The 21,829-nt window shown below is 47.4% G+C and overlaps 6 protein-coding genes and 1 non-coding gene across 9 annotated transcripts; 6 read left to right on the forward strand and 1 right to left on the reverse strand.

Moving 5' to 3' along the window:
• Positions 1-1,953: 1,953 nt before the first annotated feature.
• LOC9655782 (vacuolar-sorting protein BRO1) lies at positions 1,954-5,411 on the forward strand. 3 transcript variants are annotated; one of them, XM_002977344.2, is made up of 8 exons: positions 1,954-3,672; positions 3,721-3,810; positions 3,864-3,932; positions 3,983-4,123; positions 4,178-4,226; positions 4,277-4,380; positions 4,439-5,038; positions 5,188-5,411. In XM_002977344.2, exons 1-7 carry the CDS (start codon positions 2,065-2,067, stop codon positions 5,033-5,035), a joined length of 2,658 nt encoding a protein of 885 aa, XP_002977390.1. In that variant the 5' UTR covers positions 1,954-2,064; the 3' UTR covers positions 5,036-5,038; positions 5,188-5,411. The 3 variants fall into 3 exon arrangements, with proteins under 3 accessions (XP_002977390.1, XP_024538163.1, XP_024538162.1); XM_024682395.1 differs by having other exon boundaries at positions 4,439-4,538; XM_024682394.1 differs by lacking the exon at positions 5,188-5,411 and having other exon boundaries at positions 4,439-5,169.
• A 66-nt stretch (positions 5,412-5,477) lies between these two features.
• LOC9639215 (probable beta-1,3-galactosyltransferase 2) lies at positions 5,478-7,732 on the forward strand. Its single transcript, XM_002977345.2, has 10 exons — positions 5,478-5,956; positions 6,015-6,108; positions 6,157-6,227; positions 6,295-6,512; positions 6,583-6,716; positions 6,766-6,886; positions 6,941-7,028; positions 7,091-7,216; positions 7,283-7,392; positions 7,449-7,732. The coding sequence occupies exons 1-10, from the start codon at positions 5,859-5,861 to the stop codon at positions 7,595-7,597; spliced, it is 1,209 nt and encodes a 402-aa protein (XP_002977391.1). The 5' UTR covers positions 5,478-5,858; the 3' UTR covers positions 7,598-7,732.
• A 95-nt stretch (positions 7,733-7,827) lies between these two features.
• Positions 7,828-7,901, forward strand: TRNAI-UAU. The gene has a single exon. It is a non-coding gene; the product is annotated as a tRNA-Ile (tRNA).
• Positions 7,902-10,781: 2,880 nt separating this feature from the next.
• LOC9655783 lies at positions 10,782-11,683 on the forward strand. Its single transcript, XM_024682402.1, has 3 exons — positions 10,782-10,918; positions 10,964-11,550; positions 11,620-11,683. The coding sequence occupies exons 1-2, from the start codon at positions 10,799-10,801 to the stop codon at positions 11,534-11,536; spliced, it is 693 nt and encodes a 230-aa protein (XP_024538170.1). The 5' UTR covers positions 10,782-10,798; the 3' UTR covers positions 11,537-11,550; positions 11,620-11,683.
• LOC112348956 lies at positions 11,593-16,995 on the forward strand. The gene is made up of 12 exons (XM_024682401.1): positions 11,593-11,677; positions 11,736-12,315; positions 12,380-12,465; positions 12,531-13,481; positions 13,535-13,593; positions 13,662-15,292; positions 15,397-15,505; positions 15,585-15,759; positions 15,807-15,865; positions 15,924-16,036; positions 16,099-16,506; positions 16,568-16,995. Exons 3-12 carry the CDS (start codon positions 12,392-12,394, stop codon positions 16,637-16,639), a joined length of 3,651 nt encoding a protein of 1,216 aa, XP_024538169.1. The 5' UTR covers positions 11,593-11,677; positions 11,736-12,315; positions 12,380-12,391; the 3' UTR covers positions 16,640-16,995.
• Positions 16,996-17,710: 715 nt separating this feature from the next.
• On the forward strand, positions 17,711-19,753 carry LOC9639217 (NADP-dependent glyceraldehyde-3-phosphate dehydrogenase). Its single transcript, XM_002977347.2, has 10 exons — positions 17,711-17,855; positions 17,916-18,109; positions 18,212-18,340; positions 18,391-18,510; positions 18,569-18,705; positions 18,756-18,914; positions 18,963-19,173; positions 19,229-19,396; positions 19,456-19,572; positions 19,633-19,753. Exons 1-10 carry the CDS (start codon positions 17,711-17,713, stop codon positions 19,744-19,746), a joined length of 1,494 nt encoding a protein of 497 aa, XP_002977393.1. The 3' UTR covers positions 19,747-19,753.
• A 17-nt stretch (positions 19,754-19,770) lies between these two features.
• Positions 19,771-21,689, reverse strand: LOC9639218. The gene is made up of 6 exons (XM_024682278.1): positions 21,426-21,689; positions 21,236-21,369; positions 20,763-21,171; positions 20,362-20,709; positions 20,132-20,302; positions 19,771-20,080 (listed from the first exon to the last, which is right to left on the reverse strand). Exons 1-6 carry the CDS (start codon positions 21,687-21,689, stop codon positions 19,907-19,909), a joined length of 1,500 nt encoding a protein of 499 aa, XP_024538046.1. The 3' UTR covers positions 19,771-19,906.
• Positions 21,690-21,829: the final 140 nt, after the last annotated feature.

Consider the following 21,829-nt stretch of genomic DNA (forward strand, 5'->3'; position numbering starts at 1 on the left):
TAGAAGATCTAAAATGGAATAAAGGGCTAATGGTATCAGCATTAAAACTTTCTTGTACTCTCTTTCTTCCTCTCTTTTTTAAATAGTTAGGAATTTTCATATAGAGCCTTCAAAAGCACAAATCAAGGTTTAGCTTGGAGCTAAGGTTAGAGTTCTTGATTCTTTAAATGGTAGTGGGGTGATGGATGGATCTAGATTTTAGTTATCTTAATAACCATGGATCTTTATAATTTATGGTTTTAAATAGCAACTAACTAATGAAAACACATGGAAATTAGTCTTATAGTCTCAAAAGTGGAATTACCTACCTTTATGGTGGCTAAGTATAGGGGCTATAGAGTAGAAGGGTGGCTGAGCAAGTGTGTGAGTGAGCAAGGGAGTGAGATAGAATTTCTCCTTCTGGGTTGGGGGTTAGCTCTTTCAAAATCTAATAATAAAGACATAATAAAACCATAAATAGTCTTCTTATTATTCCATAATGTGTCACTTCATTTAGTATCATGCAAGAACATTTCTATCCTAAAACATTCCTAGGACCCTAAGTTGATTTTTGGATTAGGTAGATATTTATTTATTTATGATATGGACCTAGAAAAATATTACAAAAGCTAAATACCCATTTAATCATCTTTTATGATTTAACCATATATAGAAATGTGTGAACTATTGAGATTTTGTTGTTTTTTATTGCTTTTATAATCTAGCTAACTTTTCTTTAAGAAGCTCTAAAGTTGTATAAATTTAATGGTGAAAACTTCACTTTACCTCCCATTAAATAGTTATATCTCCTTTTACTTAAAATTTAGCAAATTTAACCTTCTGAAATCTTGGTTTTTAAAGTAGTTGTTAAATAATAATAAGATAAATTAAGGATATGTTTTGCACTTGGTTATTGCCCATGGTTAGGTCAAGTTATGCAGATGTTTAGATTCACAAAAAAAAGTAAAAGAATACTATTAGGTGTCTAATATATTATTACTTCATGGGATTGTTAGTTTTACCTTTGATTCATAAGTGGGATTTCCCTTTCTATAGAAGAAATATAAAATCACTTTCTTGTTTGATGCAATTTGAGCCTTTCAAGCTTATTAAACCTCATCCAACCAATAGTATTAATTTTCTATAAATCACAAGAAGCTTTCTTCATAATTTTTTATTTTGTATAAGATGCACAAAATTGCTACAATATCATGTAAAATATATATATAATTTTTTATTTTTTAAAAAAATAGACTATGAGAAAAATAATCCAAAGGTTGTAAAGGCTTATAGTGATATTTAAATTAATAAATTATTTTTAAAATAATTATTTATTTTAGTTAATTAAATTATATTGAAGTTAAAAATTTTTTTCAATAAGGGTCTATAATGTTTTAGCTAGTTGGTTGTATTAAATTTTAAAGTTTCTATATTGTTGATATTTTAAAAATAATTTATAATAAAGTAAATAAAAATTATTTCAAATTTGAATGGTATGGCAACACCGAAATACTTAAAGTTTTTATTTTTATTAGCATAAAAAAACTCATTTATTAAAATATCTAAAGCTCAAAAATTTTAATCTTTTAAGTTTAACTTTTATATAATATTTATAAATATAAATATAAATATTTTTAATAATATATATATTCAAATTAAAATATGTATATATACTGCATGAGTAATAAAAATATTATAGTTAAAAATAAAAACTAAAAATAAACATATTTTTAGTTTATCTTATCTGATAGGAAATTTTTGTTTAGCATAATGATAATTCTCATGATTTTTGCCCTGGCTATTATGGGCATATATGGCAGTCATGGCCGTGCAAGCGCTTTCGTCAACAATATAAAACACATTCTAATTAACATTTGTTAAAGAAAATCGCAACCGTTAATGCTTTTGCCGAGATCGACGGTTTATGTGATTGACAATCTCCGCCGTTGGTTAGGTTTTTGGTATCGACGGCATTTGCCTTTGCTAGGGTTTTGGAACGCGTCATACACAACACGGTGGATCAGGTGAGAGATCACAGGGCATGATTCATCCGGCATAGAGAGGAGGGGAGAGCTCACAGGAGCCATGGCAGCCGCGAGCATCAATGTGATGCTGGCAATTCACGCGAAGAAGACGACGCCAGTGGATCTCCACAAGCCGCTCCGGCTCTACATTTCGCAGCACTACTCAGAGCGCGAGGCCCGCGAGGCCGACGACGATCTCCAATCGGTCCAGGAAATGCGGTCAGAGATCGAGAAGGCCACGGACTCCCTCGATTCGCGACGCGATCTCTTGCAACGCTACTTCCGGGCTCTCTGCGTGATGGAATCTAGGTTTCCAATCTCCAGCGAGCGGGAGCACGTCAATTCCCTCTCCTTCACCTGGTATGACGCCTTCAAGCAGGGAAGAAAGGCGAGCCAGCAAAACATCCACTTTGAGAAGGCGGCCATAGCTTTCAACCTTGGGGCCGTGTATAGCCAGATCGCTCTCTCGGCCGATCGATCGCTCCCAGAGGGCCTCAAGCAGGCTTGCAACTCCTTCCAAGCTGCGGCTGGAGCTTTCGCCTTCCTCCGCGACAACGTCTCCATGAAAGCTTCCGGAAACTCCACCACCACCGACATATCGGTGGAGTGCGCGGGGATGCTGGAGAGGTTGATGCTGGCACAGGCACAAGAGTGTTTTTTCGAGAAGGTGGTGAGCGACAACCGGCCGTCGGCTCTGTGCGCCAAGGTTGCCAGGCAAGTTGGCTTGTTCTACGACGAAGCTCACGCGGCGCTGGTGCTTCCTCCGCTCAGCCAGCACTTTGATCGGAGCTGGGTGTCGCACGTCCAGCTCAAGGCGGCGCAGTTTCAAGCGGAGGCGTGCTACAGAGTTTCTCTCGAGCTCCACGAGAAGGAGAACATCGCCGAGGAGATTGCGAGGCTCAAGGCTGCCAGCAGCATGCTCACCGAGGCGAAGAAGTCTGGCAGGGGTGTGATCGGGCCGCTTCTGGATGCTGTGACGAAGCTGGATGGGAGTGTGTCGCGGAACTTGGAGAGAGCAGTGAAGGAGAACGACAGGGTTTATCTTATGAGAGTTCCGAATCCGGACTCGCTACCTCCGCTTCCGTCCGCGGTTCTGGTAAAGTCGGCAGCGGTTGCCGAGCTTTTGGATGCCAGTAAGGAGAAGATGTTCTCCAACCTTGTGCCCGACAGCAGCGCAAAGGCATTGTCGAAGTACACCGAGATGCTGGACGAGATCATTCGTGTCCAGGCAGAGAAGTTGCAGCAGGAGAGCGAGATCACCAGGGTGAAGCTAAAGGAGATGAACTTACCGGATTCTTTACTGGCTTTAGAGGGCAATGCTAGCTTGCCGGAGCATCTGAGAGACGACGTAGAGGCTGTACAGATTGATGGCGGTCCAGCGGGACTGGAATCGGAGATGGCACAGCTGCGGGATTTGCGACGAGTTAACGAAGAGCTGCTGGTTCAAACCGAGGAACTGCTGGAGAAGGAGTCTAGGGAGGATTCACAGATTCGTGCTCAGTTTGGAACGAGGTGGACGCGTCCTCAGTCGAGTACTCTGACGAAAAATTTGCACGACCGGGCAAATGGATTTGCGGCAAATTTAAAACAAGCTGGCGAAAGTGATCGTCGTATTGAACGCGCAATCAAGGATAATACCGCGTTTCTTTCTATTCTGGACGCGAGACCAGTACGTACTTTGTTTGCATGTCTCGTGGTACTAAATTGTTGTTGACAGATCGAATCGGCTTTGCCTTCTCTTGCAAGGCCAATTTTATCTCTGAATGGCAACGAGGACGCTGTCGTTGGTGCTCTGAGGCAGAAACTGGTAACATTTTTTACGTTTCTAGCTTGGACTCATTCTGATTTTTTATTGTACAGTCTGAGTTGGATAGGCTCGGTCTCCAACGTGCTAGTCTCGAAGATATGCTTAAAGATATGAAGAGACAGGTACTTAACATTTAGTTTTCATGGAAAGCTTCTGATAATCGTATGTCCAGGACAACATCTTACCAAAACTCATGACTACCTCTGGCTCTTACGAAGATTTGTTCAAAAGGGAGCTTGCTAAGTATGAACCTGTGTCAATTGAAGTTGCTAGGAATGTACAGGCACAGGAGCAACTACTGCACGAAATAGAGGTCAGTTTCAAAGCTTTGTTTTTGGCTACAAATTCATGTTTTTTTACTTGACAGGCTCATAACAATGCATTCGCGGCAACGTTCAACTTGCAAGACTATGTCGGTACGTAGCTATATTGAGTTTCTATCCTGTACCTTCGCTATTCGATGCAGTGGCGCGAGAGCGAGCATACAAGCAACTCAGTGCGGCGATCGCAAAGTACCGAGAGATCAGAGAGAACATAAACGAAGGCCTCAAATTCTACGTGACGCTCCAGGTAAGAAGCTCAAGTCTGCAAGTAGAAACCAAAACGCTCTCGTTTTTTTTATCCACAGGACGCCATCACAAACCTGAAGCAGCAATGCAGCGACTACGTGATGACGCGCAACATCCAGTCCCGCGAGATGATGGAGGATCTCCAGCGCCAAATCACAGGTTTATCCTTCAACGATACTGGGCCGAGTCGCACGTACCCGCCAGTCACTCCCCATCAATCCCAAGCTCCCCAGTCCCAGTCCTCCTCGCATCAAACTTATCAGCACCCACCACCATACAGTTCTTCCAACCATTCTCCATCTCCTCCTCAGCACTCCCCTCCTCCTCAACACTCTCCACAGCAAAACTCTCCTTACTATCCTCCCAATATGCCGCCACCTCCATACTACTCCCAGTCCCAGCATCAGCAAGCTCAAACTCAAGCTCCTCCATCGCAAGCTCCTCCACACCGCCAGCAGCAATCTCCTCCTCCTCCACAGCATGTTTACGGCCAGCCTGCTTATCCCGGATGGCAGGGAACTTACTACAACAATGCCGCTCCTCCTCCTCCTCCTCCTCAATCTTCTTCCACTCCTCCTCCATCGAGCTCGCATAGTCATTTTGCTGGACCTTACGCTCCAGGCCCTGGTTATTATTCTTCTTACTACAAGCAATAGGAGGTACCATTATCTGTGTACAGAGGTTTGCATTTGTAGAGTTTTTTCTTTTTTTTCTTTGTTCTTTCTCCCTGTTTGTGTGATTTCTTTTTACGTAGCAATGCATCTAAGAGCTTGTGAGACGCTTGTTTCAACTTGGTTTTTGGGTGTAGGCACTTGGTGGAAATCGTTCTGGAGCAAATAAGTGACGATTTTTTGTGGATGGATGGAATCCATTAAGCTTGGAATTGATATGCCATTATTTCAAGACAACGCAATGTTTGGGTGGTGATTATTTCAAGACAAGGATGTCGTCTTGTGATTATTTCACGTCACTGCTCAATGTGTTTGAAAATGTAGTAAAATAATAAAAAGCGTCTGGTAGCCGAAAAGATTCTATCTTGCGTTTGCTAAAAATTAACACACAGCGAGTTTAAAACAAACGCGATTTGGCCTGGACGGCCGCGATGCCATCATCTGGACACGTGGACAGCCATGTCGCCGCTGGAAATACAGGGAGCACGGCGCTGAGGAAGGGTCCACACGGCCGTGGGTTCTCTCTTCCTCCTTTTCCTTACTTCCCTCCCCTCTTTCGGTCGCTCTCCGTCTCGCCGTGTGGATTCACCCATTCATTGCTCCTTCCAGTCGCCGCCATCGCTGATCGTTGACATCGTAGATCCGGCAAAGGACTCGCTCGATCGAATGATATTCCTGCGATTACCGGGAGCTCCAGGGATCCCCGCGGCGTAGATCTGCATTGCAGCGACTGGCTGGATCGATCTAGGCCAGGACGCGAGCTCCATTCCAGGGCGATCCATAATCTGACCAGGCAAGGGTTTTAGGAATGAAAGGGAGGGCGAGCTCCTCCTTCAGCGTTTCCGGGAAATGGATGCTCGTCCTGTGCGTCGGGAGCTTCTGCGTGGGGATGCTCTTCACAAACAGGTAAGTCCGCCGCCTCTCAAAATCCAGAGCTTCGAAATGGATGTTTTCGTGGCTCTAGAATGTGGAATTCTCCCGAGGATCTCGATGTGACCAGGCCGCAAACGTCACAGCGCCTCCAGATTGTCTCGGAAGATCACTGCGATCCAAAACCTGTAAGTCTCCATCCATCTCTTCACTGTAGCTAAAAGTTATATTTCCAGAAGCCTGTGAACAGCGAAGAATCTCCAAGGGAGATTTTAAATCAAGTATCAAAAACTCATGACGCTGTCTGGTAAAGTTCTTCTTCAACTATAATTCTAGGCCTAATGGTCTCTTTTCTTTCTATTTGTAAACTACAGGAACTTGGATAAAACTATGTCAGCGTTAGAAATGGAGCTAGCTGCTGCTCGAGCTTTAACTCAGCAATCCACGAGCTCTCCCGGCCTTGGAGCCCCGACGGGAGATTCAACTTCTGAGAATCATCAGAGACAAAAGGCCTTCGTGGTGATCGGCATAAACACGGCTTTCAGCAGCCGGAAGCGTCGTGACTCTGTTAGAGAAACATGGATGCCACAGGGTGAGTCCCGCACTTTTTTTCTTCTTTTGAGTTTTTTATTTGCTCATGTATCACTTGTTTCACTTTTCAGGCGAGGCTCTCAAGAGGCTAGAAGAAAAGGGAATTATTGTAAGATTTGTGATAGGTCATAGTGCTACTCCAGGCGGGATATTAGATCAGGCAATCGACTCGGAAGAAGCTCAGCATGGAGATTTTCTAAGACTGGTAAGTTCCTTTTTTTAATCTAAACATGGAGTCACAACTTGTTGTGCAGGATCACGTCGAAGGCTATCTCGAGCTTTCTGCGAAGACTAAAATTTATTTCTCGACTGCTGTCGCTAAATGGGACGCTGAGTATTACGTCAAAGTAGACGATGACGTACATGTGAACATAGGTATTGTGATCTTCAGTATTTGATCGTTCGCTGCTTATGTTCTATGCTTTCCAGGTATGCTTGTGACAACGTTGGCTCGCCTAAAATCCAAGCCACGAGTTTATATCGGGTGTATGAAATCAGGACCGGTTTTGGCGCAGAAGTAAGCCATAAAGTTTTCCTTTTTGTGTGGTCAGACACTAATAACGCTTGTGCGTTTCACAGGGGAGTGAAGTATCACGAGCCGGAATATTGGAAGTTTGGAGAAGATGGCAATAGGTACTTTCGTCACGCAACTGGTCAGCTATATGCGATTTCCAAGGATCTGGCGACATATATCTCCATTAACCAGTATGTTTGGATGCAAGCTTTGGATTCAATCTTCTATTTGTTTCCTGATTTTCTCTTCTTTTGCAGGCATATTTTGCATCAGTATGCAAACGAGGACGTATCTCTAGGAGCTTGGTTCATTGGACTGGACGTGAATCACATCGACGAGCGTAGCTTTTGCTGTGGAACACCTCCAGGTAAGAGAGAAGAAGCTTTTTCTTGTGCCGAGAGATCAAGACCTTTGGTTTTTTAGATTGCGAGTGGCAAGCCGAGGCAGGCAACGTGTGTGTAGCCTCGTTCGATTGGCCTTGCAGCGGCATTTGCAAATCCGTGGAGAGAATGAAGACAGTTCACAAGCGATGCGGGGAGGGCAATGGTGCGATCTGGAGCGCAAAGTTTTGATTGCGTTTTACATCCGGGGTTTTGCAAAGTTTTGTCGCAGGAAGATAGAATTGATAGGGAGGAGGAGGAAACAGCTAACACAAACCAATTCTTTTGTGCGTTCTTGTTGTAATATAATTCTGTTGTATTCATTTACAAGCCCCGGTAAACAGTTGAACGTCTACTGCCGGAAGATCTTACGTATGTTTAACGCTTATTGTTTGATGTCAATTGACACTCTCAGCAGCTCGAGTTCTGTAGCTCAATTGGTCAGAGCGTTGGTCTTATGAGCCGAAGGTCGCGGGTTCGACCCCCGCCAGAACTATCTCTTTGCATTGCTCTATTAGGGAAATGATTCTTTTTTTTTTTTTCTATAGGGTTTTAGGGCAATGACGCAGAAGGGCGAGCTCTTCAAGGGGCAGAAGAAGAAGGCCGCGGCGGCAAATCGCCATGGCAAGGCTCCTCACGTCCGCAAAGGTGAGTCCCATCGATCGATCGCTGCATTTCCGGATACTGAATTGGAAATTTCTCTTAGGCAAGATGTTTAAGGAGCCAAAGAAAAAGAGCGCGGAGCTAGAGATAAACAAGGTACAAATCACGCGTTTTTTGCTTCCCTGGGTTCTTGCTCACGATCTTTGTTGTCTCGAATTTTCTTTTGTTTCCAGGAGCTCGCGAAGTTCATTGACCAGGCGAATGAAGCAAAGGCAGCTGCTATGGCAACAAATGAAGGCTCACGACTGAGAGTTGTCAAATCCAGCGATGACACTTCACCCGCAAAGCCGATCAAAGTCCACAAGAACAAGAAGAAGAACAGCTAGTCACGGGCTGTCTAAACGGAGGAGATCATGCGGTGAGCGAGAGATTTTTCTTGTTTCCTTAGTTTTGCACGAGGGACTGCTGGTAGTTAATTATTTTTCTTTTACCATGCAAGGCAGGATTTTTTTTCACCTTTTTTTTTTCCTAAGCAAGACTTTGTCATGAAGTTCTCATGTGCTCCTTAGGTACCTACAGTACTTCGACCGTGTTGCGATTTTCTTGGGTCAAGGCTCTCAAAAAGAATTCCCTTGCGATAGGTGTGGTGGTTCGTGGGCCGATAGAACAGCACAGGTTGGCACAGATTTATCGTAACCAACAGTAGCAGGCTGCGAGGTGGTCCGGGGAAAAAAAAGGAACAAAATTCCTGATATTCCGACGGGATGGAAGGCACAGGGACGATCATGGCCTGAGCAGCAGAGTATCGTCTACATTTACCAAAAAGTCATAGCGCTCGCACAGATCGATAGATTCAAAGTTCCTGGTGATGAGGCCGTCGCAGGAAAAAAAAAAACAAAAGACGTAACAGATAGGGAAACAAGACAAGGAAGAAGTTGATCCGTTTCAACTAGTTTGGTCGTCGAGTTTGGTGCTGTGATGACACCATTCACGAGTAAGCAACAGTCTGGTGGTGGTGGTGATGCTGGTGGTGATGGTACTGCTGTTGCTGCTGCTGGTGATTCCGGTGGCGATGGTGGTGGGGAGAGGACCAAAGAGATGGCAGCGGGAAAAAGAGACTGAGCAGTGCTCGCTTGTAAGGGAGATAGGACGAGCCGTGCTTCCTGCTGTGCTCGTCCTTGATACGCTGCTGGTAGCGGTCCATGACCGTCACCATTGAGTCGGACGTCGCCACCACGGAAGAGGACGCCGCGAACGAGACGGATGATTTCCTTCCGCTGCTGCTAGACCGCTGCTGGTTGACCCTGGGAGCACCACTGCTGCTACCGCCGGTTTGATCCACTCGGACTACGTAAGAGGCAGCTCCCACGCTCTTGGACTTCGTGAGGTTTACTTCGTAATTGCTGCTGCTGGAGGTCCGGAGAGCTGAGCTCTTGCTGCGAGGGATGGAGCTTTTGAGCGGTGATGGCTCGTTGCATGATCTTCGCCGGGAGCTACTGTTTGACGAAGAGGAGGGGATGAGATGATCGAGCGTCGGCTTCTTTCCTCCGCAAACTGCCAGGATGAGCAGCGATTCTTTGCCGTGGAGGTGCCGCTGCTGCTGCTGCTGCTGCTGCTGCTGCTGTTGGGATTTGGACTTTTCGAGCAGCCGCTGCCTGGATTTCCTCAAGAGACTGAGCGATTCTTCACGACTCTGCCGGGAGGCATCGAAATTCATGAGCTCTGCCAGAGTTTGCTTCTTCTTCTTCGGCTTGTTTGACGTGGTGGCGGCGCTCCTCAGGCGGTGATTGCTGCTGCTGCTCTCGGCCTCCTCGGACGAGAAGAGATCGTCGCTAGAGCTATCCGGCTGGAAATCGTGGTCGCCATCGTCCTCTACCTCTTGGATCTCTTGCGGGCGAACGAGATACGACGTTGGTGACAGCGGCTCCTCGACCGGGCTGCAAAATCCATCGCCAAAGTCAATGTTCTCCCCCGCCATGATCGATCGATCTTCGTGGAACGACAAAGGAGACATCGTGAAGAACGGAGGAAGAAGTAAATTAGTGTCGGTCTTGGAGAGAAGTTCCTCGTGGCGATTAAACTGGAAAGAATTTGGAGAGAGAAGAGAGGAAGAAGACGATGAAGAACTCATGGTTGTAAGACTTCATGGACGAAGAATCCTGGACTTTAAGTAGAAAACCTTGTCTTTGCCGTGTGGGATTGAGAGATTGATCGAACGACTGGCGCTTGTAAGCTATCTATCAGACCGTCAATCCGTGTCAATCAAGTCCCCTCGAAGAAGAAATAGCGTAATTGTCTTTGTAGGCCAGGAAGAACACCCCCACTCACACAATTAAGGCTTTGAAAGTGCTATGCGCACACGCCGCCATAGCTGCTCGTACAAACCATCGCTGCACGGAACCGATCAATGCATTGGGAGTCGCTCAAATTCGATGGTGGTACCGAATTTACAAATCTTATCTCTCTCCACTCACTGCTAATCCCTCTTGCTCGCTTCTGGATCGATTGAAATGTGGTACCTTCCTCTCCCTTTTGGGGTCTCTCTCTCGTTTTCCTTGACGCTGTCAAACACACACAGGCTTTGTTCGCTCGCCTCTCTCTCTGGGTAGGCACAAAGATTGCGTCACCAAGGTCGATGAACAAGGCGAGATCTAGCCGTCCACGTGAATGGCGCCTGGACCGTTTGATTCGAGACCGTTGAAGCGACCACACTGAGCAGCGTTTATAGCTGGTAATTATTTTTACCGCGCACTATGGGATAAACCCTAAAATATTTTCTCTAGGTCGGGGATGGAGGACGATCTCGAAGCGGTCGAATGCGCGGTGCGCCGCGTGCTCAATCAGGAGCTGGACGGCGGCGGCGAGAATGCGGGTGGAAAGATCGAGCTGCTCCACAGGCTGATCGAAGAGGTACTCGATTGAATGACTAGAGAGGATTTTTGGAAATTTTCATAGGTGCATGCTGCGCGAGCTCGATCGAGGAAGGAGTCGAAAGCCTCCTCCGATGCTTCAGAGAATGCAGCGGTGAAGGCGGCTGTGGCGGCTGCAAATGCCGCACAGGCGGCGGCGGATTCAGTGGCCAAGAACTCGCGGATGATCGAACTTCTCTTGGATACTGTGAGAGTTTCTCGTCGTGATCATCGTCGGGGAGCTGCTGCTGTGGATAGTACCGACGACGACGACGAGTCTTTGCCTGAGAGAGGAGATGAAAACGAGAAGGAAGAGAAGAAGCTTTTGCGCATCGTGAGAAACTTACAGCGGCAGAACGTCATCACGCATTTTATCCTGGGCTTCATGGTGATCACTACGGCCATCTGGAGGGTTAAAGAGATCACTTGGATACTCCGGGTACGAAAGATGCTGGCCAATCCACTAGAGACAGTGGGCGGGATCTTTGGAGGCGATCATCACCAGGAGCATCATCGCAAACACAAGGAAGAGATCGAGAAGCCGCTGCAGTTGCCGCACTTGGAGCTGCCGACACTGTTTCACAAGTCCGAAACGACAGAAGATTCTATTTCTTCGTAGCGGAGTTTCTAAAGGTTTGCTTCTTCCGTTTTTCTATCTATTATCTTCGACAGAAGTTTTCCTTCCTGTTTGCCATCTCGCAGGACTATATTTTCAAGTTCCAGCGAAACAAAACAAATCATGATAGCAATTACATATAAGGTGCCATGACCGCGTTTCATTTTTCAGCGATAACGAAGTTTTTTTCTCTCCGTTTCAGGTGATTAAAGTCTATCCTCTTAAGTACCCGGAGAAGAATAAAAATTTCTCCTTCGCTCAGCAAACCAGATGATTCAAGTTCCTCCAGAGATCGACGAAGAAGCACATCGAGTTCGTTTACATTTTTTGATAAAGTCGTTCTGTGAGTGCTGACATGGGCACGATCACTGCCCCGTGGCGGTGACGTGGCGTCGTCCTTGCTAGCGTCGCTGTCAGTGACCAAAGGACCGAGAGGGGAGGAGAAAAGAAAAGAGAGAGCAGCACTGTTGAGTGAGCGAAGGCTAACTCCTGTGTTTGAGAGAGTGAGTGGAGAGTGCTTTCCTTGCTCCGTGTAAGTGTGGTGTTTAGTGTGGAGCTCCCAAGTGTGCGTGTGTGTGTGGGTGTCGTGTGTGTGCTTGGCTTGGCTTGGCTACTACTGCTTTGTTTTTGTGGCTTTCTTCTTTTGGGTGTTAGTGGACAAGTCAAGAGGGTCAGTCCTGACCAATTCCTGCGGAGAAATTTGCCGGTCGAGCCTTGGAGCTGGGTAAGCACTAGTTCTTAGCTACGAGGCACTTGGGCAGGGGGGTTAGAAGCAAACAAAGGTACAGATAGGGAGCAGGGAAGCCGGAGGCTGACTAGAAAGCACTAATGGAGATGTTGGGGTAGGAGGCTCTGGAGATGGAGAGCGAAGAATTGGCGAGAAAAGGGGCGGCCCAAGACAAGGGACAAGAATGCAAGGAGGATTCGGCAAGGTTGGTTTACGTTTTTCTACAGTTGTGCTGCTGCGGGTTTGATGCTCTTTTTTGGTTCTTTGCAGGCCAGTTTTTGGTGAGGCATCAAAGGTGGAAAGCGCGGAGCGTAGAGAGAATGAGTACTTTGTCGAGCAAGATGCGGTTTTGCCGATAGCACAGCCGACGAGTGAGCCGGGTTTGACATGCTCGGGCCTAGACGCAGGTATGGAGATCGAGGATTTCATAAACGAGACTGTGGAGGAAGGCAAGTCGGACAAAGTATCGGAGCAGCAGCTTGTCAAATCCACTACAATCATAGAAAAAAGTTTGACAACAACACAGCCATCGACAGCAACAACTCCAGGCAGTGAGAATGTTACCGAGAAAGTAGCGGAAGTTGTCATCATAGACCAAGATCAAGAAGTGGAAAAGTCGGAGGGGGGGAAACCTCAGGAAGGGCCGACTAAACTGGAGCAGTCTCAAACAAAAGTTGTGGAGGTGGCCGTAACTTTAACTGCTGGAGAGAACGAGGAAACAATCGATGGGGCTGCTCTCAAGAGTATGCAACTCGAAGCTGGAGATGGGAGTGACAAAGGTACTGCTACGCCGAACTCGACGAGTGGTCAGGAGAAGGAAACTGTCGAGGACGTTGGTGCTGCTCCAAAGGTGAATGCAAAAGCTCCCAAATCTTGCGTGGTCAACATGGCTAGCGACGATAACCGAGGAAAGAAGGATGGTCAGAAAGGTGGAGCTAAGAGCAATGGTCGTTCCAAGAAGAACCAGGCTGATCAAACAGTTGTGGTAGTAGAAGGGGAGGCTCCTGCTACTGCTACTGCTGCAAAGCCTCCTGCAAAGAGAGGCCGTAAGCCAGGCAGCAAGCGAGCGGAGAAAGCAGCGCCTGATAATACATCCAAGAGTCGTTCCTCGTCAGGAGAGCCAAAAGCACCTCCAGTTACCTTGGATCTTACTACGCAGCCTTTCAGTGATGCGCAGCAAGTGCAATTGCGTGCTCAAATCCTCGTCTATGGCGCGATCATGTAAGCTATCTGTCTTGCCATTGCTTTCATAATCTTTTCTCTTTTGCTTACAGACAAGGCTCTGTGGCAGACGAAACTTTAATGGGAGCTGCATTCACGGACATCTCCAAAGGTTCTTGCTGGTTTTAAAATTTGGATTTGGATGACTGAATTTTTGTTTCTCTCTCTTTCTTTTTGCAGTAAGTAACCTTGAATCGTTTGAAAGTCAAGCTGGCTCCTCCAGATCGTTATGGGAAAAGGCATGGAAAACAGCATCCGAGCGCATGGTTAAAGCCGCTGGCAAATTTGGAGGAAGAAACAGTCCACCGGCACCAAGGCCGCCACCTTCCAATTTGAGTCCCACAAATCTTCCAAAGTCTCCGTCGTCGAGGGGAAAGAAGAGTGGTGCTACTCCGCCGCCGGCGGTGACACCGCCCAGTACGTCCGAATTTCCTTCGGTATCTCCAGTGGCAACTTCCGTCATGACAATGGCTTCAGCAACGGTGGCTTCGTGGAACTCCGCGAGAGCTCGAGCACCTTCTCCAATGGGATCTGCAGTGGATAGCTGGCTCTACCGGTCTAGCTTTCCATTTGGTCAGCACCTCAACCTCTCGGCAAGCCCCGCCCCTCAACAGCCGCCATCGCAGTGGGGGGTTCCTTCGCAGCTTTCGACACCTATACGTGGAGGCTGGGGTGTTTTCTCTCAGGCCTCGTTTGGATCACAGCCACCACCGTTCCCTCTGTTTTCTTCTCCGCATCAAGCGATGCCACCGCCAGCAGCGGTGGCGGCACTGGAAGCTGACAGAGGCAAAGGCACAGGGAAAAGAAAAAGGCTCGACGATTCAGAAAGCACTCCAGCTCCTGCTTCTTCGTCACAGGTGATTCCCAGCGACGTTTCTCCAGCCACCGCAGGACTTTTAGAAGGCAACGGTAACACGCTTGGTATCATGAGCCAAGAAGAACTGGACAGGTTGCGTGGCGAGGACTTGGTTCACCGTTTGGAGTCGGCGAAGAAGAAGGCGGAGGAGGCTGCCTCGGCTGCGTCGAGTATGGTGGAGCAGAGCCAGACCGTGTGGGATGATATCAAGGAGAAGCAACGCACTAAGAACATGTCTACCAGGGAAGGGCATCTTGCTTCTTCTCTGGCTGCTGTAAGTGCTGCTGCGTCGGTTGCCAAGGCTGCTGCGGCTGCTGCCAACGTTGCGTATGCCGCTGCGTTGCAAGCTCGAGCCATGGCAAATGAGATAGTCTTGTCGAGGAAGGAGGCATCAAACTTCGACGACACAGACCCAACCGTAACTCACGTTACGCAGGGTGACGACAGGTCCGCCCAGCTCAAGTCTGCGATCTCCGGCGCGAAGGTGGCGACGAAACAACACGTCGAGGCTACCGCTCTAGCATTCACGAAGGCAGAGAATTTGGAGGCTGTTGTGAGAGCTGCAGAGCTCGCTGCTCAGGCTGCTTCCCAGGCTGGGAAAGTCATGTCGCTTGGAGATCCGGTGTCACTGACAAGCAGCGAGAAAAATGCAAAGCCGGGAGGTAGAGTGTCTGGGAAGAGGAATACTCGATCAAAGACAGCAGCAGCGAAGAAGAACAGGAGCAACGTTGAGGAGGAAGCTGTAGCAAAGGAGCAGAACGAAGAGAATTCGGCCGAGGGGGAGGGAACTCAGGGGAACGAAACTGCGCCGGCGCCGAGAGGTGATGAAGTTGCCGTGAGTAATAAAACTGGAGCAGCACAGGGAGACGTTGTGGATGCCGAGCCATCAGAAGGCTTAGTCGAAGACAAGCAGCACAACAGGCCGGAAGAGATCACAGTAGGCTCCCATGTCGAGGTATATCTTTAGCGTTTCTCCTTGTAGGCTTTTTAGTTTTCCTCCTTTTTTTTCTCTTTCGGTTGTAGCATATTGTAGTAAGCGTTGATAATAATGCCTTGCAGATTGTTCCAGACGAGGATGGGCTTCAAGGAGTATGGTTCTCAGCCAAGGTTAAAACTCTGAATGGTGATGACGCTTTGGTTGTTTATGACGAGCTTCTGGATGATGATGGTTGTTACCTTCTTTTCTTTCGCCTGTTTAGTTTTCTACTGGTTGAGAAACTTACAGTGGCCTTTTTCTTGTGTTGCAGGAAACGGCAAACTTGAAGAATGGGTGAATATCACGAGTCGAATCGACAATGTTCCGCGTGTGAGGACGGCGCATCCAATGACCAAGGATGGAGGCATGCGCAAGAGGAGAAGGGCTTCGCAAGGAAGCCAGAAGTGTTATGTTGGTGATCACGTCGATGTTTGGATGCGGGACGGGTAAGCTCTAGAAAAAAAAAGCCCGAATGAACTAATCAAAGCTGCAGGTGGTGGGAAGGGGTTGTTCAATCGGTGGACGAGAGCCTTGTCACAGTTTTCTTCCCAGGTAAGTTTTACAATACGTTTCCTTGCAAAAAAGAATTTTTCTTTGGTTGTTTTCGCAGGTGATGGCGATACTGAAGCTACCAAGTCTTGGAATTTGAGGCCGTCTCTGGTGTGGAAAGACGATGCATGGGTACTTTGGCGGGATACTTTGGGTCAGAAAAGCAAGAAACAGGTAAGAAGCTACTCTTCAAGTCTGGAGAAACGATTGACGATTTGTTTCGCTCTAATTGATAGAAACTGGAGGATGGTGGTGGCAATCTGTCCTCTCAAGAACTGGAAACACCCGAGACCCCGACTGGCAAGAGAAAGAAACTTGATTCCGCGACACCAACACCAGGAACAAGCGAAGCTCCTACTCCTACCAGACCTGCTGCAAGGGCCAAGCCTACTAAGAGAAGGAAATTTTCCGACGTGATCGAGAAGGACCAAGAGGCGAGGGACGCCTCCTTAGCGAAGCAGCAAACGACTCCACCGTCGTCGAGCAGAACTCCAAAACAGCAGCAGGGAAAGCTCAAGAAATCGACACCAAGCAACAAGAAGAGCTCGCCACCACCGAAAAGGACAAGGCAAACGAGCAGCGCCAAAAGTAACGACGAGGGAGAGGTCCGAAAGTCCGGGAGGATGATACATCCTACTTCCAAGGTGTGTTAATCTTCGCCATTTAGTTTCCTTCCTTGATAACCTTTCTTTTCTCCTTGGCCAGCTATTGGAAGGTTTAGAGACAACACCCAAACCAGCCAGCAAGAAATCTGGGACGCAGCAATCCGCTAGCTGATGTACTTTTACCAATCTCGTTTTCCTTGTTAACTACTTTTGCGTCCTGAATTCTCTCTTCCACAGATCGTCATCCTTAGAGGAATCTGTATCTCCCTAGACTCGGCTTTGGCGTCTTGGCCGCGGCAAACAAAGCAAGATCGAAAGGAGCTAAAGAATTCTTTAAAGCGTTTGCACGCGTTAGCTGGATCTTCTCGGTCGCTACGATTGTCTCGAGGTATCTCTTGTTTTGATCAAGGATACGGAAAGGAGCTTTGCAGAACGGGCACTTGGGAATGCTAACCAGGCAATGAATTTGCGAGCAGCGGCTTATGCCGGCCCCATTTTTTTTATGCAGTCGAAGCAAAATTGGTGGCCGCATCGCATGCCAAAAACTCCCTCCACGTTTGTCTGGTTCTCGTCGTGGCAAGTAACACGCTCAAGCTCGACGACGTAGACAATCTTCTTGTCAATGGTGACGGACTCTCGCTCCTTGGAGCTGTCCCGGCGGACGGTGTTCCTAAGGGGTTCCTAATTCGCGCGGCTGAAACGATTGCGACTTTGGTGACGTCTTTGGAGGGAAAAAAAGTCAAGCTTGTCACTGGCTTTAAAACCTTGGACTCATTCTGCTTTTCTGTCGTTTGGATAGGCAAACGTGCTAGTCTCGAAGATATGCTTAAGGATTTGAAGAGATAGGTACTGCTAATTACCCGTGGAGAGCTGCTGATAATTGCAACATCTTAACTAAAACTTATGACTACAGGCTCTAGATTTGTTCGAAGGGAGCTTTCCAAGTATGTTTGAAGTTGCCAGCAATGTAGAGGCACTGGAGCAACTAGGCTTTGGCTACCAATGCGCCATATCGAGGGAGTGTGTGGCCTTTTCTAAACAAGCTTTTTGAATTTTAGGGTTTTAACGACTCCATGTTCAAAGCACAATTTTGGTATATGCTTCTTCAACTGGATTTAGGGTTCTAAAGAATTGGGGGAAAATCAGCAATTGCAAATCTCCACGTAATGTGACGCGACCGTTGACCCTAACCGGAAACGTTTTGTTAGTTTTCTGGGTGGTGCGCTCTTTTCTGAAGGAGAAAATGGCTGGAACTGGAGTGTTCAAGGCATGCCTTGATGGCGACGTCTACAAGTATTACGCTGATGGCGATTGGAAGATGTCATCATCTGGGAAGACCGTCTCTGTCACAAACCCTACCACAGGGAAGCCCATCTACAAGGTCACAGGTTCGCACTCAGACATAGTGCGTTCGTGCAGCTTCAAAATTTGCTCTTTGGACTTGGCAGCTTGCACCCAAGACGAGATCAACAAGGTTTTTCAGAGTGCCAAGGCAGCTCAAAAGCTATGGGCAAAGACTCCCTTGTACAAGCGGGCTGAAATGCTCCACAAGGTTTCAGTCATCATGAAGGAACACAAAGCACCCCTGGCGGATTGTTTGGTCAAGGAAGTTGCCAAACCTGCCAAGGATGCTGTCACCGAGGTTTTTTCCCCTACCACCACCACCCACGCTTAAGCAGCAAGAACAAGATTAAGGTGACAGAGCTCCATAGCTGTCTTTGTTCTAAATTCCTGTCTTGTGTAGGTTGTCCGCTCCGGTGATTTGATAGATTATACAGCCGAGGAAGGTATAAGGATCATGTCGGAAGGCAAGTTTTTGGTTTCCGATCCATTTCCAGGGAACGAAAGAAACAAGCTGTGCTTGTCTTCAAAGGTTTGTATACGTTTCTTGGTTTCTAGCGACAAAAAGGAACTGCATTGCAGGTTCCTCTTGGAGTTATTCTCGCGATTCCTCCATTCAACTATCCAATCAACCTTTCGGTTTCTAAGATTGGGCCAGCTCTTATCACTGGAAACTCCGTCGTGATTAAACCTCCAACTCAGGTATGATTTTACTTGATGTATCATAATGTGTGACTTGGCGGTCTTTATCAACTTACAGGGTGCCGTCTCTACTATTCACATGATGCACTGCTTTCACTTGGCAGGATTTCCCAAGGGCTTGATTTCATGTGTGACCATTAAGGTCTCAGAATTGGGTGACTTCCTCACAACCCATCCAGCAGTAAATTGCATCAGGTACTTACAATATGGTTATGGAGGAGGTGCCTAATGTACTTATACTGCAGCTTTACTGGAGGATGCGACACTGGCATTGCAATCTCCAAGAAAGCGAACATGATTCCCTTGCAGATGGAGCTGGGTGGAAAAGATACAATGCTTGTTCTCGACGATGCAGATGTGGAGTCCGCTGCTGTCAACATCATGAAGGGAGGCTTTGCATTCAGGTATGCTTTCGTGTTGAACTTTACATGTTGAAGTGAGCCCCTTTTCAGCGGCCAGAGATGCACAGCGGTAAAGGTTGTCTTGGCCATGGAATCCATTGCAGACGCTCTAGTATCTAAAGTAAATGCCAAAGTTGCAAAGCTGTCTGTTGGACCTCCTGAGAATGACTGTGACATTGTCCCGGTTGTGAGCGAATCCTCTGCTAATTTCATTGAAGGGCTCGTGATGGACGCAAAGCAGAAAGGTGCTAAACTCTGTCAGGTAATTCGTCAACCTCCGAGGCCATATAACATTTCTAAGCTCAATTATATAACAGGAATGGAAAAGAGAAGGCAATCTGATCTGGCCCCTCCTGATCGATCATGTCAAACCTGACATGCGAATTGCTTGGGAGGAACCATTCGGGCCTGTAATCCCCGTCTTGCGCATCAAGACAGCTGAAGAAGGAATCAACCACTGCAACTCAAGCAGATACGGTCTCCAGGTATTCTATCGATTTACTTATCGTGCGAAGAACGCACTAGAGATCCTTGTAATTTTCAGGGGTGTGTTTTTACCAAGGATGTAAACAAGGCAATGCTTGTGAGTGACGCCATGGAAACTGGAACTGTGCAAATAAACGCAGCTCCTGCTCGTGGACCAGATCATTTTCCCTTCCAGGTATATAGCAAATGCATTTTTTAAGCTCTTGGGCGATGAATGTATGCTGTGTAAACGCAGGGTATACGTGACAGTGGCATTGGATCTCAGGGAGTTACCAACAGTATCAATATGATGACCAAAATCAAGACCACAGTCATCAACCTGCCTCAACCATCATATACAATGGCATAACTTTTTACCTGTTTTACAATAAAGTGGCAGAAGAATTTCTGCTTTCCAGCAATTAAGCATCACGTAAACAGTATATAAAGCACTTGAGCCAAACAAGCCGCGGGATTCTGGATTTGGAAAGTTCTTGTGTTCTAAGTTCCTCTTGCACAGATCGTCGTCCTTAGAGTCTGAATCGTCGCCCTTGTTCCAAGCAGACCCGGCACTCCCACGGGTAGAGAGCATCTACCCGTGGAGGATCCAAGCAAAATGTATGAACTGCTCGACTGCGGCAAACGTTGCACACGAGCAAGAGCTCTTCGGCGTCCTGGCCGCTGCAAATAACGCACGATCGAGCCTGAACGAAAGATTAGGATTAGGAGCTAAAGAGTTCTCTGGCAAAGCTTACCACAGGGAAAGCGTTTGCACGCGTTCGCTGGATCTTCTTCTCGATCGCCACGATTGTCTCGAAGTATCTCTTGTTTTCATCATCGTCTGCCAAGGATATGAAAGGCTCCCTCTTGGTGATAAAATCGAAAGGGGCTTTGCAGAGCGGGCACTTGGGGGTGTTGGCGGAGCCCTGGCAAAAAGAGAAGAGAAGATGTTACCCAGGCGATGAATTTGCGAGCAATGGCTTACGGAATGCTGGCTCCATTTTTTGATGCAGTCGAAGCAAAATTGGTGGCCGCATGCCAAAACTCCCTCCACATTTGTCTGGTTCTCGTCGTGGCAAATAACACACGCCACGTCTTCGCTCGAGCTCGACGACGTAGACAGTCTTCTTGTCGATGGTGACGGACTCTCGCTCCTTGGAGCTGTTCCGGCGGACGATGCTCCCAGATCGCGCGGATTGGAAGCATCGTCGATGCGAAGGGGCGGCTGAAACGGTTGTAACTTTGGTGACGTCTTTGGAGGGAAATAAGTATCAAGCTGCACCTCGACTTTGCGTTCAGTGGCGTCACTGTTCTTTGTCACTGGCTGTAAAACCTGCAAACACACATACACACAGTTTGTGAAAATGTAATATCAACAGCTCTCACCTTTCTCCGGGAGGCGCTTTCGCGAGACAAATCTCTGAAGCCTTCAAGATTGTTGATCTCGTGCTTTCTCTTCGTTTTCCTGTCCCTGCTTGGAGGCGCAGATCTTTTGCTCGACTCGGCGATCTCATCTTCTAGTAGAAAGGCATCCAGTCCCGTCAAGATGCTTTTCTCCCCGTGGTTTCTCGGTCTGCATCTTTTGTTCTCCTTTCCACTTGTCGTCGAAGGCTCTCTTCTTGCCCTCTCTCGCGGCCGCGGCGGGGTGGTTGACTGATGGTGCGGTGTGGGGCTTCGCGCATCTTGATCCAAGCAGCTGGCTTGAGGTTCTTGAGGTCCCGTAACATCCTCCCTTGCAGTATAGCCGCCAGCTCTCCTGACTTCTCGATATGTCACTGGACCAACTTCTTTCCCGCTAGTCGCAAAATAATGGAACAGTTCGAGTGAGATGAAGCCTTTGCGAAAAAAAAAACACTCACCTTTTGTGCGTATAAGGTTCTTCCGGTAGCCGGCTGCCAGCCCTCAAGCAGTCCTCAAACCACTGATGGTTGACGATTTTAATTCCCAGCTCTTTAGACAAATGATACTTTTTTCCAGTAAAGCTCCGGCAGACCTCCCAAAGGAAAGTGTCAGCAAAAAGAACAAGGACAAAGAAAAAACAGATCTTACTAAATGGGTGTGACTCGTAGATAGATCTCCCAGAAATAACGCGCCCGTCCTGTTGATCAACGCGACGACTCTACTTCGCTGCGTACCTGTATATCCGCTAATGGTAACGATCAAGGAATCCATCCCCGGCACAGAATGCAGCCCATCGCCGCAGCCATAATCCTCCCCATCCTGATCGGAATCCTCAATGGTGATGGTCTCAGCTGTGCTGCATCGGCGCGCCGGGAGAATCACGCCAGCGCCTCCACCGGCATTCCCCTCCATCGCAGCAAAGAGCCCTAAATAAAAACCCTCCAAAAGAGCCCTGAGGAAGAAATTCAAAAATCCTGGGACGTGGCAATCTCTAATTACATTGATAAACAAAGATTAAAACTTATGGTCGAGATGATGCCACAACGAGTACC

The sequence above is a fragment of the Selaginella moellendorffii genome, unplaced genomic scaffold, assembly GCF_000143415.4.
Source record: "Selaginella moellendorffii unplaced genomic scaffold, v1.0 SELMOscaffold_34, whole genome shotgun sequence".
In the NCBI taxonomy this organism is placed as follows: Eukaryota; Viridiplantae; Streptophyta; class Lycopodiopsida; order Selaginellales; family Selaginellaceae; genus Selaginella; species Selaginella moellendorffii.

Excerpts from the sequence above, each read along its gene's own strand:
- LOC9655782 (XM_002977344.2), top strand. The coding sequence starts at position 2,065 with ATGGCAGCCGCGAGCATCAATGTGATGCTGGCAATTCACGCGAAGAAG. Across the intron at positions 4,227-4,276 it reads CAACTTGCAAGACTATGTCG|TGGCGCGAGAGCGAGCATAC; the intron begins GTACGTAGCTAT and ends TATTCGATGCAG. Across the intron at positions 4,381-4,438 it reads AATTCTACGTGACGCTCCAG|GACGCCATCACAAACCTGAA; the intron begins GTAAGAAGCTCA and ends TTTTATCCACAG.
- LOC9639215 (XM_002977345.2), top strand. The coding sequence starts at position 5,859 with ATGAAAGGGAGGGCGAGCTCCTCCTTCAGCGTTTCCGGGAAATGGATG. Across the intron at positions 6,228-6,294 it reads AAAACTCATGACGCTGTCTG|GAACTTGGATAAAACTATGT; the intron begins GTAAAGTTCTTC and ends TGTAAACTACAG. Across the intron at positions 6,513-6,582 it reads AGAAACATGGATGCCACAGG|GCGAGGCTCTCAAGAGGCTA; the intron begins GTGAGTCCCGCA and ends TTCACTTTTCAG.
- LOC9655783 (XM_024682402.1), top strand. The coding sequence starts at position 10,799 with ATGGAGGACGATCTCGAAGCGGTCGAATGCGCGGTGCGCCGCGTGCTC. Across the intron at positions 10,919-10,963 it reads TCCACAGGCTGATCGAAGAG|GTGCATGCTGCGCGAGCTCG; the intron begins GTACTCGATTGA and ends AAATTTTCATAG.
- LOC112348956 (XM_024682401.1), top strand. The coding sequence starts at position 12,392 with ATGGAGAGCGAAGAATTGGCGAGAAAAGGGGCGGCCCAAGACAAGGGA. Across the intron at positions 13,482-13,534 it reads CTCGTCTATGGCGCGATCAT|ACAAGGCTCTGTGGCAGACG; the intron begins GTAAGCTATCTG and ends TTTTGCTTACAG. Across the intron at positions 15,760-15,806 it reads GATGTTTGGATGCGGGACGG|GTGGTGGGAAGGGGTTGTTC; the intron begins GTAAGCTCTAGA and ends TCAAAGCTGCAG.
- LOC9639217 (XM_002977347.2), top strand. The coding sequence starts at position 17,711 with ATGGCTGGAACTGGAGTGTTCAAGGCATGCCTTGATGGCGACGTCTAC. Across the intron at positions 18,110-18,211 it reads CCAAGGATGCTGTCACCGAG|GTTGTCCGCTCCGGTGATTT; the intron begins GTTTTTTCCCCT and ends TGTCTTGTGTAG. Across the intron at positions 18,511-18,568 it reads TGATTAAACCTCCAACTCAG|GGTGCCGTCTCTACTATTCA; the intron begins GTATGATTTTAC and ends ATCAACTTACAG.
- LOC9639218 (XM_024682278.1), bottom strand. The coding sequence starts at position 21,689 with ATGGAGGGGAATGCCGGTGGAGGCGCTGGCGTGATTCTCCCGGCGCGC. Across the intron at positions 20,710-20,762 it reads AAAGCGCCTCCCGGAGAAAG|GTTTTACAGCCAGTGACAAA; the intron begins GTGAGAGCTGTT and ends GTGTGTTTGCAG. Across the intron at positions 20,303-20,361 it reads AAAAATGGAGCCAGCATTCC|GGCTCCGCCAACACCCCCAA; the intron begins GTAAGCCATTGC and ends TCTTTTTGCCAG.